The 15,086-nt window shown below is 37.2% G+C and overlaps 1 protein-coding gene across 11 annotated transcripts in view; it reads right to left on the bottom strand.

Moving 5' to 3' along the window:
* LOC135221648 (calcium uniporter protein, mitochondrial-like) overlaps positions 1-15,086 on the bottom strand; it is a 761,453-nt gene that overhangs the window by 337,137 nt on the left and 409,230 nt on the right. Inside the window, exon 1 of one of the 11 annotated variants that reach the window (XM_064259385.1) lies at positions 9,936-9,962. The exons of the other annotated variants lie outside the window; for them this stretch is intronic. Within the exon in view, the coding sequence (XP_064115455.1) occupies positions 9,936-9,947 (12 nt within the window). The 5' untranslated portion in view covers positions 9,948-9,962. Of the gene's footprint in view, positions 1-9,935; positions 9,963-15,086 lie in introns of those variants that run through there. 11 annotated transcript variants of the gene reach the window in all.

The raw sequence follows: 15,086 nt of genomic DNA, 5'->3' as shown, positions 1-15,086 counted from the left end.
TTTAAAATAAAATGTCCTCATCAAATGTGTGTGTGTGTGTGTGTGTGTGTATTTCACATGAACCACAGGGAAAATGAAACACTGGTTGAAAATCTCGACCAATCTGTGCACCTCTACATACACATATGACATTGCGTTCTCATGTATGTACACACACACACACACACACACACATATATATATATATATATATATATATATATATTATACGTATATTGGAGAGAGAAAGAGAAGTTGACAATTTCCATAATAAAGTAAGGGGGGGGGGGGGGGGTGGATGGTGCACTGCCGCTCCTTGAGCCGCCTTCCTGTCCTTTCCAGGAAATATGAGGGCAGTGGAGATGAATGGGAGACAATAATCTGACGTTCTCCCAATTGTTAGCGGTGATGTCAGGAATCCGGAATAGTCTGGGACCCACTGTAATAGCTGGAAGCCGACAATGGGAGGAATCTCGGGAATTAGGCAGATATGAAGGACTCGGGATATCGTGAGACCTCCTCACTCTAAACCAAATAAGTCATTTGCAAAAGAGACCACAATCTCTCTCTCTCTCTCTCTCTCTCTCTCTCTCTCTCTCTCTCTCTCTGCTCTCCTCTCTCTCTCTCTCTCTCTCTCTCTCTCTCTCTCTCTCTCTCCCCTTGAAAAATATGAATGTCATCATCTAAGCAAATAAGGATACATAAACGAACATGAGCACAAAATGCTACAAGACCTCTTCGTATCTTTAATAAACTATATTATACAATGTGAGATGATAAGAAGTTCAATCAAATATATCTATACAGCGCTGAATTGAAATGTATAAGACTTAAAATGGTTGCATGTGGTACAGGAAAATCGTCATCATAAATGGGATTCGCTATAATCTGTGGAAATTTCGTTTCATTAGTAATTAACAGACTATGTTTAACATTAAACGTTATATTTAAAAACAAAAGTGACAAACACTGATGACGACAACCTAGCCTTATCCGAAGCAAAAATGTCTGATCACAATGTGTAAATGTGTGTTCTTGCAACCGACTAATACTGTATGGACTCTGTCATGTAAAAGACCATAGGTGAAGTGGCACACTGGTTGAATTTACTTATTGGACATGCTAGACCTTAGTTCACGTTTCCAAATCTGGCTTACATCTCAAATGGCATAATGGTTTTGCTCTCAATCCACCAACAAGTACTTGTCTAAGCACTGCTAAATGAATGTATGTTCTAAAATGTGTAAATGCATTTTTACGTGCAATGGTACCCAAAGTGAGGGAAAAATCAATAGGAAATGTTTAGATTACATTTCAAAAGCAAGTGATTTTTTATCGTGATAAATAGCCATTTTCCCCGTATACATTTTTTTCCCAACAAAGGAATCAGTAACTTTAGACAAATAACTAATTCGCAAATGCAGATTAAAAACTCTTGGAATCGTGGATCAAAATTCTCAACCTTTTCAAAAACAATGCTTAAGAAAAACCTTTTATTGTTAACATTCGTGAGACAAATATAAAAATGCCCTAAACTAGCATGGCATTTCCATATTAATCTTAATCATTTCCAGGGTCGCCTTTCTTCAACAAAAAATACACTTTCTTTTGCATCTGACTCCTTCCAATCCCCTTCTCATTTGGAGATATTTGCAGCATACACATCCAAACGTGGAGTTATTACTTTCATTAGCTTTGTCAGTGATATGTTTTAAGGCCACTAATTACATGATTAAATTCAAGCATCTGAATTCAAACATTCTAAGGAGTCCCTTTCTCCCTTTTCTTGCGATTCTAAAATTTATTCTTATAACTTTCAGTGGACATTGAGGCTTTGTGTTATTCTGTGCTATGGAAGAGGTCTACAGCCCACAGCGCCTATCTTCTGGCCTAAATAAACCAATGGATCTTTTTCATTCTGTAACTTTTCAATGCCAGAATAAATTTTCTTATAACAATGAACCCATTACCTACGGCCAGACTGCCTGGGACAGGGTCAATACAGATATCTGCACTGGCCCTGGTTTGGGAAACTAGTCCGTTGACAGACAAAATCTGTAAACAAACAAAAGCCTGTTGTCCACACGCCAGAGTCTGGCGTGTCCAAGTCTGCGCGGAGGTGATCACAGTAGATAATTACAGCATGGCTCATAGCCAGAAGAACAGAAAGCGGCGGGCACTCTAAGCCTTATGCATAGGTATTTGTGTTAAGAATAGAAGGGCACTGGGTAAAGGCGAATGGTGTAAATACTGGTTCATGAAAAGGTAAGAGACAACTGCAGAAGGGGACCAACAAACACTACCACAATTCGGCAAAAATGGACCCCATGATCTTCCAGTCTAACTGACAACGTTAGCCCTTATACTCGTATAGTGGAACAGGACACCAATAGGCAGAAAAGCATTACACCAAAAGTCAAGCTAAAGGAATGAACATCTTTCAACTGGATCCACCTACACATTTCTACAGAATACTACCAAAGTTTGAAATAATCCCCAAATGTCCCCAATAATCCCCGAGACGTGCGAGGCGATATATCAAGTCTTGAAGAAAGATTACTTGTAGGTAAGATTATATATAATATATATATATATATATATCTATATTATCGTAGATATAATATATATCTTTATATATATACAAACCCACCATTTTGCAGCTACTATTTTGTTCAAAACTACCCCCAATTATGCTAATTAACTTTCACATACAATAATATATTTTCAAAATGGTATTTTAATTGAGAAACTAAATCTGTTATGATCAAAACGTTTTTCTATTTAGAAAGTAGATTCAATATTCTGGATGTTTAACACATTGAATCTCATAGTATCAGACGATTGGTATGTTAACCTCAAACATGGCTATCCCGTTAATAGTATCCTCCATTCAAGATCCCGGAGTAACTATGGATTAAACACATGTATCATGTACGATAGCTGACATTTAAAAAAGAAAATTATTAGAATAATATTCCCATGGATATCAAATTATATTTGATTCCAACAATAAATATATTATAGTCCTCATACTCGCGATCTTTGTATATTCCAGTAGATATTTTCATTAATGTTATATATACTTGAGCAATATAAACATTATTTATATGGTTCTCATAAAAACTGGCTGTTTCTTACAATAAAGCGCAAGCATTGCCTCTTTTCATCAGTCTTTGTATCAATCTTGACGTTACTTACCTAAACAGTCTGGTGTCTTTGCTCCAACCGCTGCTACCTTGTGGTACCTACTATACGGTAAACAGTTGCCCACAATTTGGCAACAGACAAATTTCTTGGTTTGTCCAAGGTCCTTTAAATATACTCGCGTATATTTTAGAGGACCTTGGGTTTGTCTACAGACAAAACCTGATCGTGTGGACGGCCATGAACGCACCTGGTGTTCATATAAAAAAAATCTACTTTGTAAAACACCGATCACAAGCGTTTTGGGTGTAGAGGTTCTCAAATAGATTAGTGCTGCTTTCAATTTAGTAAATCATATGGCACTTATTTATAAACATCAGAATTTTGGGAATGGGTGGATATGTTTTAGGATGATTCCAAGATTTCCTCACATATAGGCAGCAGCGAGTTGCTGTTAAATGGGATATTTAGCGAACCATACCTATTGTATTTGAACACGAGTTCACAGGTTCTCGGTCTGCTGTTTTTTTGGTGTTTAAAAGTCATATGGTTGTTGGCCTGGAAAACAAGATTGTTCTGTATGCCGATGATGCAACACTTGCCGTTGTAGTCAAGTTTCCACTTAAGGGAATGAAGCTGTTCTTGGTCTCAATCGTGACATGGAGCGGATTTGCGAATGATGTAGTCGATGGGATGTGAGGCTGAACTCCAGTACAACGAAAACACTACTGATCAGCAGATCTCGTACAGATTATCCACCCTATCTTCCCATTCCAGGCGGATGGAGCTCTGCTGCTGAATGAGTCTGAAGCTTAAACTAAGCTTGGTTTAACTTTTCACTCATATCTTTGAGAAATATCTAATGAGTGTCAGCAATTGCCGCACGAAAGTTAAGTATTGCACGTAAGACCTCACATACCTATACGTAAGGCCTCACATATCTATATAGTGATAAAATAGATGCAACCTGCTTTATATCATTTGTCCTTCCTTTATTAGAATATTGTTCTCTGGTGTGGATGTCTGTTTCTTCCAGAGATTTATCTCTTTTAGACTGAGTGGTTAGTGGCGGTAGGTTTCTGTTCCTTGATATTAGCAGTTATGACCTAGACCATCGACGGATGGTCTCTTGTTTGTCAGTTTTGCAAATGTATTTGAACAGATTTTTTCCACATTCACAATTGATCCCTGATCGCCTTTTCCTGCCGAGAGAGAGAGAGAGAACAACCAGATTTGATGAACAGCAGCACCAATATGCAGTCCATGTGCCTCGCTGTCGAACGTCTCACTTCCAGAGGTCCTTTATTCCTCCCACCGTTAGACTGTGGAACTTAAAAAGTTTCAACGAAGATACAATGCATTATTACCTTTAAACAATTCACGCTGTATTTTATGGATTTTCTTTTATTTCATCTATTTATTTATTAACTTCTTAATTTATACTTTATTTTCTAATCACTCATCTCTTATTTCTGCATTCCCCACTATCCTCTGTTACTACTTTCTAATGAACACCAAATTCTTGGGAAGTTTGAAATTTAAGTTAACGGCCCCTGTGGCTTGTTCCATATGACTAGGATTCGTCTTCTGAATAACAATAATAGTAATTATGCATAAGAGCAAACGTCATCATAAACAACACCTACTTCCACCACCAATACTGAAACTGCTTCTACCAACTATAAAATCTACAAAATACATCACGAATGTCACAATGACTAGGCTTGTCATCCGCGACAGAGATACAGTCAGCACTCCCTAAAAATAAGAAAAAAATATTCGAGGTAGCAGAAATCTGTTTTTAGATTAGATCACAAAAGGACCCGACAAGTATGCTTGAAGGCGAAATATTAGAAGATACTTTTGTCTGGACGAAGAAATGGGCTCCCTCTACCCACAAGCCAAAATGAGAGAGAGAGAGAGAGAGAGAGAGAGAGAGAGAGAGAGAGAGAGAGAGAGAGAGAATATTTTTGCATTTAAAAAATATACATCTATGAGCCAAGAGGCAATTCGCCAGAATACGAGGCCAACAGTAATAAATGTCTGAAATTATTTTACATCCTATATTTCTAGGTCTCCTATGTAATCGTTTTAATTATAAGCATTAAATAACCATGAAGACAGCTCCTGCAGGAGTAATAATAAAGTATCTGCGCTGTTTGATGCGAAAGATTTTTGTATGTAGGTATGCATGTATGTATGTAGTATGTATGTATGTGTCCTTTGCACACCAATAAATATATTGCGCCAGACATTATGATCTATGATCACCTATATACAAAATTTAATTTCACAGATTTCCATTAATATCAGGAATTTTTGTTTGCATTCGCCCACATTGCCAAATACATTTCCCAACTTTTAAACTGTCAGGTCGCACAGACTATCGCTGGGAATATGTTTTACTGTGCCATGGCTGGCACAATGCATACTTGCGCGTTAAATAAATTCTGTCATGGTTTTATTTCATGTTTGGTCGTTTACCTTAAATAAATTCTTTTTATGATTCCCCTCCTATGCTCTGGCTGGGGTAAGACTTCACCCTTTCTTTTCTGAAGCACCTCAAAATCCGAATTAGTCTCGGAACCTCATCGACGTTTCACGGACCCATTGCCCCTCCTTTAGAACACGTCGTTGAAATCGTTCGACTTGTTTTTTTTTTTTTTTTTTTTTTTTTTTTGTTTTTTGTTTTTTTTTTTTTTTTTTTTTGCTGCTTTATATTAAGCAGGCTTACGCTGGTTAGGGCCCTTGCTCTATAGAAAGATGAAATTTAACTGAAGAAAATAAGTGGAAGTGAATAAGTCTTACTTAGGGGAGTTGGCTACATCCATCAGAACGTTTTGATATATTCCTATTGAAACAGCTCGGCAAACAGACGCTGGTGATCAGGCTACATAAGCTCTTCTCAGTTTTCTTTGATGGAGACATTCTATTTTCGCATACCAAAGACTTAACTGCTTTTAAGCTGTAGCTACAATGACGGTCTTAACTCTTAAAATAGAAAGAAAAAAAAAGCAATTCGCGAAAATTTCCATCTTACCACGTATACACTCTTACCGATCACACTCACACTGAGCACACTCAGAGAAAGAAAAATTAATAAGAAAAATGAAAATGAAATGGATAAAAACGGGCAAACCGAAAACCGGCTTTAAATCAGATAGACAGTAAACACGTCCTATCTTGAAGGCGGTAGGAAAATAACTGATGGGTCACAGGAGTGACAGGACGCCAAGGGCTTTCTGGGTAGACATGCCCCGTGACCTGGTATAGATGCCAATAGCCCCTGGATCTCACAAGTTTAATTTTAATTCTACCGGTTTCCAGCTTGGCGCTAGAAAATCCCAATGTTAAGACCGAAGGTTTGTTCCGTATATGAACAAAAATATTTTAATGGTGGCATCAACGCGTTTCCTCTCAGCACGACTGAGTTTTAGCCCCTTATTTTATTTTAAATTACTTAGACCTATGTTTAAATCATTTTAAAACAAGATATAACATGACAGCATCGACTTGTCATTCAATTTCTGCTCAGAATATCTCGAGACTGCGATTTTACCCCAGATCCAAGAGCAACTGGTTTGACACTTTGACTACGTACAAATGTTATTGGGCTGAAAAAAATATGTAAATAATTCAAGTTTTAGACGACACTAAATTATTTTTTGAACGACAAAATCGGAAGCATAAACACAAAAAAAGTAGATATTTTCAATTGTACGAAAAAAGCTCAAATGAAAAAAAAAAAAAAAAAAAAAAAAGTGTTAAATCACGTTCGGGTGAAAGGAATGCTTTGATACGCAGATGAGGACAGAACATGCAACACGGAGTGGTCACATCCAATTCTTTGAAATAAATGTGAAGTGGGCGGTTCTTTTAAACGCCATTATGAGACCTAGTTGTGCAAATTCCTGAAAGATATTAAGCTTTGTATTTGAAAAATCAAAATGACCACAAGTAACGAAACTAAATGATCAACAACCAATTTCATGTCGGAAATCAACGGCAAAATCTAACGAACAGGTTAACGATTTATGTTAACGAGTGCAAGGAACGCCAGTCAACTCTTGCAACAAAACGAAGTTTCCCATAAATGAAATCTCATAAGACCTTCGAAAAATTCGGACCCAGAAAATGAAGGGATGTCTACTTTAAAATGGCTGTGCGGCGTCACCCACATAATTCCATTCAAACGAGGGGATAAGGGACATGGAACGGTCGTTTAACTTTGGGAGGAACCATCTAAAGCTTTCTGAGAATCAAACTCACTCCCGTGGGAGCCACCACCTGCGACTTGCGAGAAGAGTTCAGAGCCAAAAGATACGATGCATCGTGAGCTTTGACACTTAACACCTTCCAGAGGTCTACTAATGTTCATTATGATATTGTTCCAATTATTTCATAAAGAATACCCTGGAACAACACGGTTCTTTTTTTTACTTTTGATCTTTGTGTACATTTTATTGAACACAAAATTACAGTGCTACCATAATTACAAAAGCTTCAATATTACCATATTTTCATATCGTTCATAAGGTAATTTCTTGGTCCAATAAATACAAATAAAAATACATGCAAAAAGACTATGTAAAACTGGGAAGCCCTCCTAAAAAAAATGATATAGATGAAAACATTTCATGACATAGTTAATACCTACTATCCCTTTCAGTGACTGCGAGTCATGGCTTTTCTTAAGTTTCATTCAAAGTAATTATTTGATAGAAATGGCACTTTGACACAAGTGTATAAAGTACCTCTTGTCAATTTTTGGTAATATACTGCATTGCCAAATGGTGTAAGTCAATGTGTTTACTTTTAACTTTTAAAGGCAAAGTCGCATGAGTCAACAAGACTAATCTACGGAATCGAAAGTCCTCTATCCCCCTTCCCTCACCTTTCCCTCCCTTCCTCCCTCTCTCCCTCTCACTCTTTCTTCATCGCCGTTTTTCTCATCTCTCCCCCCAAATGCCTCTCTGCAATTTAGAATATACAATAAAATACCGTTTTCCATGATATTTTTCAATACCAGCAGGTAATTGGAGAGTTCATAATGAAAAGGACACCAAGGTTTGACGTAATGACCATAGTAATGGTTAATATTTCCCAACATTTTCTCTTAATAGCAAGGCCAAGAGAGACGAGGTCTACCCATTTGGGTGGAGTCGTCTCCCACCATGGGTAACTACTTAGACGATGACGTATCTTACAGGTAGTACCTGCTTAAAGTAGTTTTCTTTACGGCAATTCACCTGATGACGCAATAATGAGGTAGACAAAGCCCTTCACTAGTTACTCCTCGATCAATGGCAGCTCTGTGTGGTGCGATTATCGCCCAACAGCTAGGGAGTTTGGGGTTTACGACTACATTATCACAATGAACACAAAGACTTAAGATATTTAGCCATAAGGTTTCCAATGCTTGTCGATGTAGTACTGAAGAAAGTGGAAATATGTGATAGCTGGTTTGTAGAGATAAAGTTGGATGTTTTAACATCGAGTGAAATAAAGTAAAAGAGCAACGTATGCAAGGATGGAAGAAACTTAAAGTGAGGCTGTGTCTGGCATACCTCAAAGATTTACAGGTAAGGACGGGGAGCATTTGTAGCGTCAAGAGGATATCGGAAAAGGACGAAGATATATAAATTGGTTAGTCTGAAGACTGTGTGGCACGAGAAAAAGTGAGTGTGTGGTCCGAGAATTTTTAACATTGCAAATGATTTTTGGGGGATCGCTTGGATCTGTGAGAAGCTAAGTTTATAGACTATAAAAGGACATATACAAAGGTAGGTAATGCAGTTAAAAAAGAGGGAGTTGGTATTTTTGGTAGTTTAGAATTCTTGAAGTAAATGACAATGCAAAGGTACGAAGTTCTGAATTAACTAGCAAAATTGAGACTTCTGTCGAAATGTTTTTGGAAAAGAGCTTGATATCAAAAGAAGGATACTCATAACTACTTGGTAGAGACTATATCAGATAACAGTATTCACAAGTACACTTGAGTAAATAGCAAAAAACCACTACTTTATATATATACTCGTATGACAAAGCACAGTATGTATCCCGAAGTCTTACAATATAGTGTAGATAATTAAGCAGTAGTTGCATTTTTATACAAAATAAATTTTGATACTTATCCGCATATATCAGTTTATAAATTATTATTAATATATAATAAAATTATATTATATATAATATATTATATATAATATAATAATATATATATATATCTATATAGAATATGCTTTTAATATTTATTTAATAGTTTTACATTACACTTCCTGCAGGCAGTTAAGGAATGCAACTAGCTATGTACCCTGTGGGTATTAAAAGGGAGTTCATTGATTTCACTTGCACTTTTAAAAGTTTTTGCATATCTTCACATGACTATTACTACCAATTTCTGAGAGAAAAAAAATTACAAGCCGCATACAGTGCACATAGGATCGATGGTTTTGCACAAATAAAAACAAATTTTAAACTATTACCTCCTAAGTCCAGGTACGAGTACATCGATAATGACTAAATGTCTTTGTTACTTACGTTAATGTTCTTAATTGACTTGCACTTTTTGTGATTTGATACTTTCTAAATATGCATTAGTTTTAATTAGATATACATTATAATATATATATATATATATATATATATATATATATAATATATATATACTATATATATACTATATATATAAGCATTTATTTATAACATATATACATACATAGCGAAGGCGGTTGTTAAAAAGCCTGAAGAACAGCATAACAAGAAGGAGGAAGCAACATTCTGGTGGTCATTATAAAGTGCACTTTACTTACAAAAGCCGACATTTCCAGATGATCCACGTCCCATTTTCAGTGCCCTAAGATGTGTTAAAGAAGACTTAGATATAAAAACATGTCAAAAGGTATGCGTAATAATTAAAAGACAAGAGAAAACAGAGTAATGACGCAGTAGGGTACATGATTGTTGAGCTTCACACAGGGGAGTTGACTGGCATGGTGCACCTACTCCACAGAGGGGACGATTCCTTTGATAAACAACGATTTCAGAATGACCAACTAATGGAGAACAGAAGTCCGGTCAGCAATTTTCAAATCTGTATCTTTAAAACTGTATTTGCGTTTTGGCATGATCTCTAATACTTGAAAATTAAAGGTTCCATCATTTTACACCTGTTCTGCAACTTACGTCATAATGACCCAACTGACCCCTTTAACACCTGTATTGATACAGGTCACGTCTAAGTGAATATAACTGATAAATAAGTTTGTGGGTCATCAAAGAATCTATTTTCTATGTGGATGAGATTAAGACCAGACCCAATAGTATTAAGATGCTGTACAACAGCTGGTAAACACAGAATACAAATTTTGGGGGCAGTGACATTGAAATTTAATTCTAATTTCAGAAATGTGAATATTTTGGGTCTTAGGAAAATATAAAATTCATTAAGATTTTCGTAAAAAAATGAATCATCAAGCAAAACAATGACTAGAAATTCGGGCCCCGACCCTAAAAATCATATCTAAAAATAATGCCTAAAAGCGACAACAAAACCCTCTCGTGCGTATTTGGAAATTTTACGCTAGAATGCATTCTATCCGCATATTCAATAATGGCATTACCCTGGCCCCTATTCCCGAAAAGCAGGAATGTAATTACCTAAAGGCGGGAGCAGCAGCAGCCAAACGATACCCATCCTAGATGTCCTCATAAAGCAAACACAAAAATGCTCGCAAAAGTGGGACCCAGCGGAGATCCCACCGCCATCCCGGAAGTTTGAATATATATCTCGGCATTAAAAGCAAACTCTGCCCAAGACAGCCGGTTGAAATAACTTTATATAATTCGTGATGTTTAAATGATTATGAATAGTGTCTGAATTGTCTCTCCCGCAGGTACACTGGTAGAAAGCGAATCAAACTCCAGGATAAACATAAAAAGATCAGTTGTGTGATAAAATTTTTCCTTTAAAATTTTCATATCATATGTTATAAATATAAGACGTTAAATAACTAACAATTATAGCATAACCCTTCGTTCAGATCAGAAATGAACAATCAGATTCAAGTCCATCTCTGAACAATCGTCGCCGAGGCCGGTTTGCTCGAGACTTTTCTCCTTTTCAGATCTTCCACTCAGTGAGAGAAACAGACCTTACAGATAAATCCTTAGTATAGAATTTTCCCCCACATACATAAATTAACTTGCTCTTTCTTCTCGATACTAAACCATGTGCTAATAAACTCTTGGTTACAGCAACCAATCTCTCTCCCAAATATTTTCAAATTATTCTTCTTTTCTGGAAACCAGGTTTCCCACCATTAAAGCCCTTCTCACATCGCATTTCCTCACGGATTTCTCCAGGCATTCCATACTAGCAGCAACGGAATTTTCTCCTCTTTTGTCGCCCTTCTTTGTATTGAAACCATCAAGAAGAGCCACTCTCTCCCAATTTTAAAAGCCTTATCTGCTGAAATTCATTTTCCCAAACCCTTTTCTTACACTCTTACCCTTTCATTATTGCACCATAAACAGTTTATCATGGAACACGTAATTCTGCTAACAGTATTCTTGGACTAATATTCTGTGTTCTTTCACCATCTTCACAGTCTTCCCCACACAAAGAGAACTGCCGTTTCTGCTTCTCTCTGTCACCCAAAAAGAACGGTCATTTTTCTTGCAAATTCTTTACAAAATGGCAATTTACTTTATCTTAAGAGAAACTTTAACATCATATACTCATCTTAAAAATTATATTTCAACTATGGTAACTTTTCCCTCCAGTATTTCATTAACATTTAAACTCCCAAGACTTCAAATTTTGTATTTTCCCTACTTTTTATACTTTAGTTAATCACACAACCTGCTTATTTGGTAAATTCTACACCATACCTTACAGCATAAACGAAATTGGTTTATTTTCTGGTATGCTTGAATAATCAAAATTTTGACTGATGCAGGCCTCAAGAAAAGAGGCACACCAGATTTAGGAGATATTTCCCACTATGAAAGAGGCCATATCAGTCCACTTGGTGCCTTAGTAAAGACCAAAATGAGTGATTGTTATTTAGGCGAAATTTCCTTAACAACAGGGCCAACAAACATAACAGGTGATTATATATCATATATATATATTATAGATTATATATATATATATATAGATATATGATTACTATATATATATATTATATACGAAAATCGAAAATTTGGAACTTGATAAATATATAAACAATAAAGGTAGAAGCCACGAAGGTAAGCGAAACAATGGAGTGTGCTAAGAAATCTTTTGACTCGAGGTCCTTTACTTAGCAGACTGACATATATAAGGAACATGAGTGTACAAAGAAGGGCCATATAAGTGACAGATTATAATGGAAATAAGTACCTACACTCCAGCAGATTATCGAGGATAATTCCTCGATAATCTGCAGGGTCAAAGATCACTGCAAAAGGAATCTGTTGGATTCCATATTTATTGAAGCCACGTCAACAAGGAATTTAAATCTCCATCCAGGATTATCCTTTGATCCCCTCTCCTTGTCTCCTTTATTCAAAGAACACGCACCCCAGATTAACAAACTGTAACCCCAGCCCCCCTTTCTGTTTTTGTATATAAAGTTTGTCAACTTCTATTATATTCAGTGTGAAGTTGAAAATGTAGAATATATTACAAAAGTACTTGTTCCAAGTCCGCAGTTCCCCCCCCCCCCCTTTCTACCGTGGATATATGGATATATATATGACATGAGCATTTTTCCTAGGATACAAACAGCGCTTTCATAGTGCACATTTTACCCTCTTCTACCATCCCTCGTGTTTCCAGTCTCTCCTTTTTTCATGGAATTGAGCTGTACCACTAATGGGCTCATTCACAAATGGGCAAGCTACCCACAGCTCAGGTCACGAGTAAAAATGCCAGCTAGGCATTTGTTTTTTTATTTATAAGTCACAGACAGCCACAACGTGCTTCGGAGCAGAGTACTCCATTGGGACCAAACCCCAGTCTTTCAAATGAGAAGCCAGTGCATTCATTACTAACTGACCAGAAGTTGGAGTATAAGTAACTCTTGTGCTTAAGTTTTTTCCCAGGCAGACTGCTGCCTAACATACCGGCAAATTTTACTAAACTTCCCAACCCAATTCACTCATTGCTGGGTCGGGCAGTTGGATAAAATTCACTGGTATATTACGCAGCATTCTGTACATGAAAAATATCATGTACAGGAGTTTCCAACTTCTTTTATGACCTATGACCTGTATGGGTCAATTTGTAACACACACACATCACACACACACACACCACACACACACATATATATATATATATATATATATATATATATATATATATATATATATATATATATATAATATACATGAGTGTGTGTGTGTGTGTGTGTCGTCACAGGGCAGGCCTGCTGTGGGTACATGATTATATTTTGGAAAATCTGGAGGAACTGGCTCTACTTTAAATTCTTTGAGCACAACAACTGACTAGCAAAGGAGGGGGACCTACCTCATGTGAACAGAGAGTAAAGTATGTATCCTTAGTAAATCTACACATACAGCACTTTCAAAATGGTTGAAGGTAAACTTACTATGTCCACTTATAATATAATTCACTCAGGTAATCAGAAGAATAACAAGGTTACAGGAGTTCTCACTGGCTGCATGGCACTGTATCACTACTGTAATTTATGTACAATATTAAGAACAAATGTGCCCCTGAGTTGCAAGCAGAAACACTAAATCTAGTGCGTAAATATGGTGCATTTAAACAAAGAATAGAACTCTTAAGGTTAACACTGGGGTGGAGCACTGTAGGCAAAACAGCTCCCAATGGAATCTCGGGAATCTTGTCCCGAAGATGGCACTGACAGTAACTGTGTTGAGTGGCACTGTTGAACTACAGAAGATGGCACACAATGGGGAAGTCTACATAAACCTGCAAAGCAGGGAACGTTGTTACACATGGGATAACAATGGGAAACTTACATAAACTGATCAGTGCTTAAATAGAAAATGCAAAATATGACAAATATCAAATTATTGAATGAATGACAAATTACTTGATTACTATAAGCAGGCCCAACAATGATCTTACAAGCAATTCCAAAATAAACTAAAAGATGTCATAAGTACACAGTCAAAATCACTGGGATCTCTGAAGGAGGCCAGATAATAGGATCATGGGAATGGGAGAACAGGTGGAAAAGGGAATGAGTGCAAGAAACAGTAGGTGAGAGCCGACAACCTACGTCCAATTCAAATTCAAATTAAACTCCAGCAGGGAGTCAACCACTCTCTGGTGTAGGGACTACTTGGTACCTACTACCTGATCCGCCCTGCTTAGTTAGTCTGCAATGACTTTTCCTTCCAATTCAAATTCAAATTCAACTCCAGCAGGGAGTCAACCAATCTCTGGTGTAGGGACCACTTGGTACCTACTACCTGATCCACCCTGCTTAGTTAGTCTGCAAAGACATTCTTTCCCGGGATGTATCTGGTGGTTAGACCTAGGCTCTGGGACTCTGACTATTTGTGAATTGAATCTCCACTGCCAGGTCTTTCAACTCTAGGGAGACGGTGCTGCCTTCCTTGTTTAGGTAGGATACCACCATGGTATTGTCACTCATGCCGAGTGCTGATGTCTCCACCAGTTCCTCCTGGAAATGTTGAAGCACCAGACAGACTGTTTGCCTTTCCAACAAGTTAGATATGTTCCTCCCTCACTGGGGGTCCCCACATCCCTGAAACACAAGCTCGTTTCAGGTGTGTGCCACAACCCTTCAGGATGCACCTGAGAATACTAACATCTCTACAAGGGAGTCAATTGACTGGTACCCCCTGCAAGTGAACTGAAAGGGTCTCACCAACACCGCAGGTCCTCTCTGACCCTGACCATCATCTCAATTAGTTACAACGATGGTTCTTGTACCTTCCTCCAGGTTGTTTTCAATTGC

The sequence above is a fragment of the Macrobrachium nipponense genome, chromosome 20 (genome assembly GCF_015104395.2).
Source record: "Macrobrachium nipponense isolate FS-2020 chromosome 20, ASM1510439v2, whole genome shotgun sequence".
Classification (NCBI taxonomy): domain Eukaryota; kingdom Metazoa; phylum Arthropoda; class Malacostraca; order Decapoda; family Palaemonidae; genus Macrobrachium; species Macrobrachium nipponense.
The sequence above is the reverse complement of the archived record's forward strand: the minus strand, read 5'-3'. Positions and strand labels throughout refer to the sequence as shown.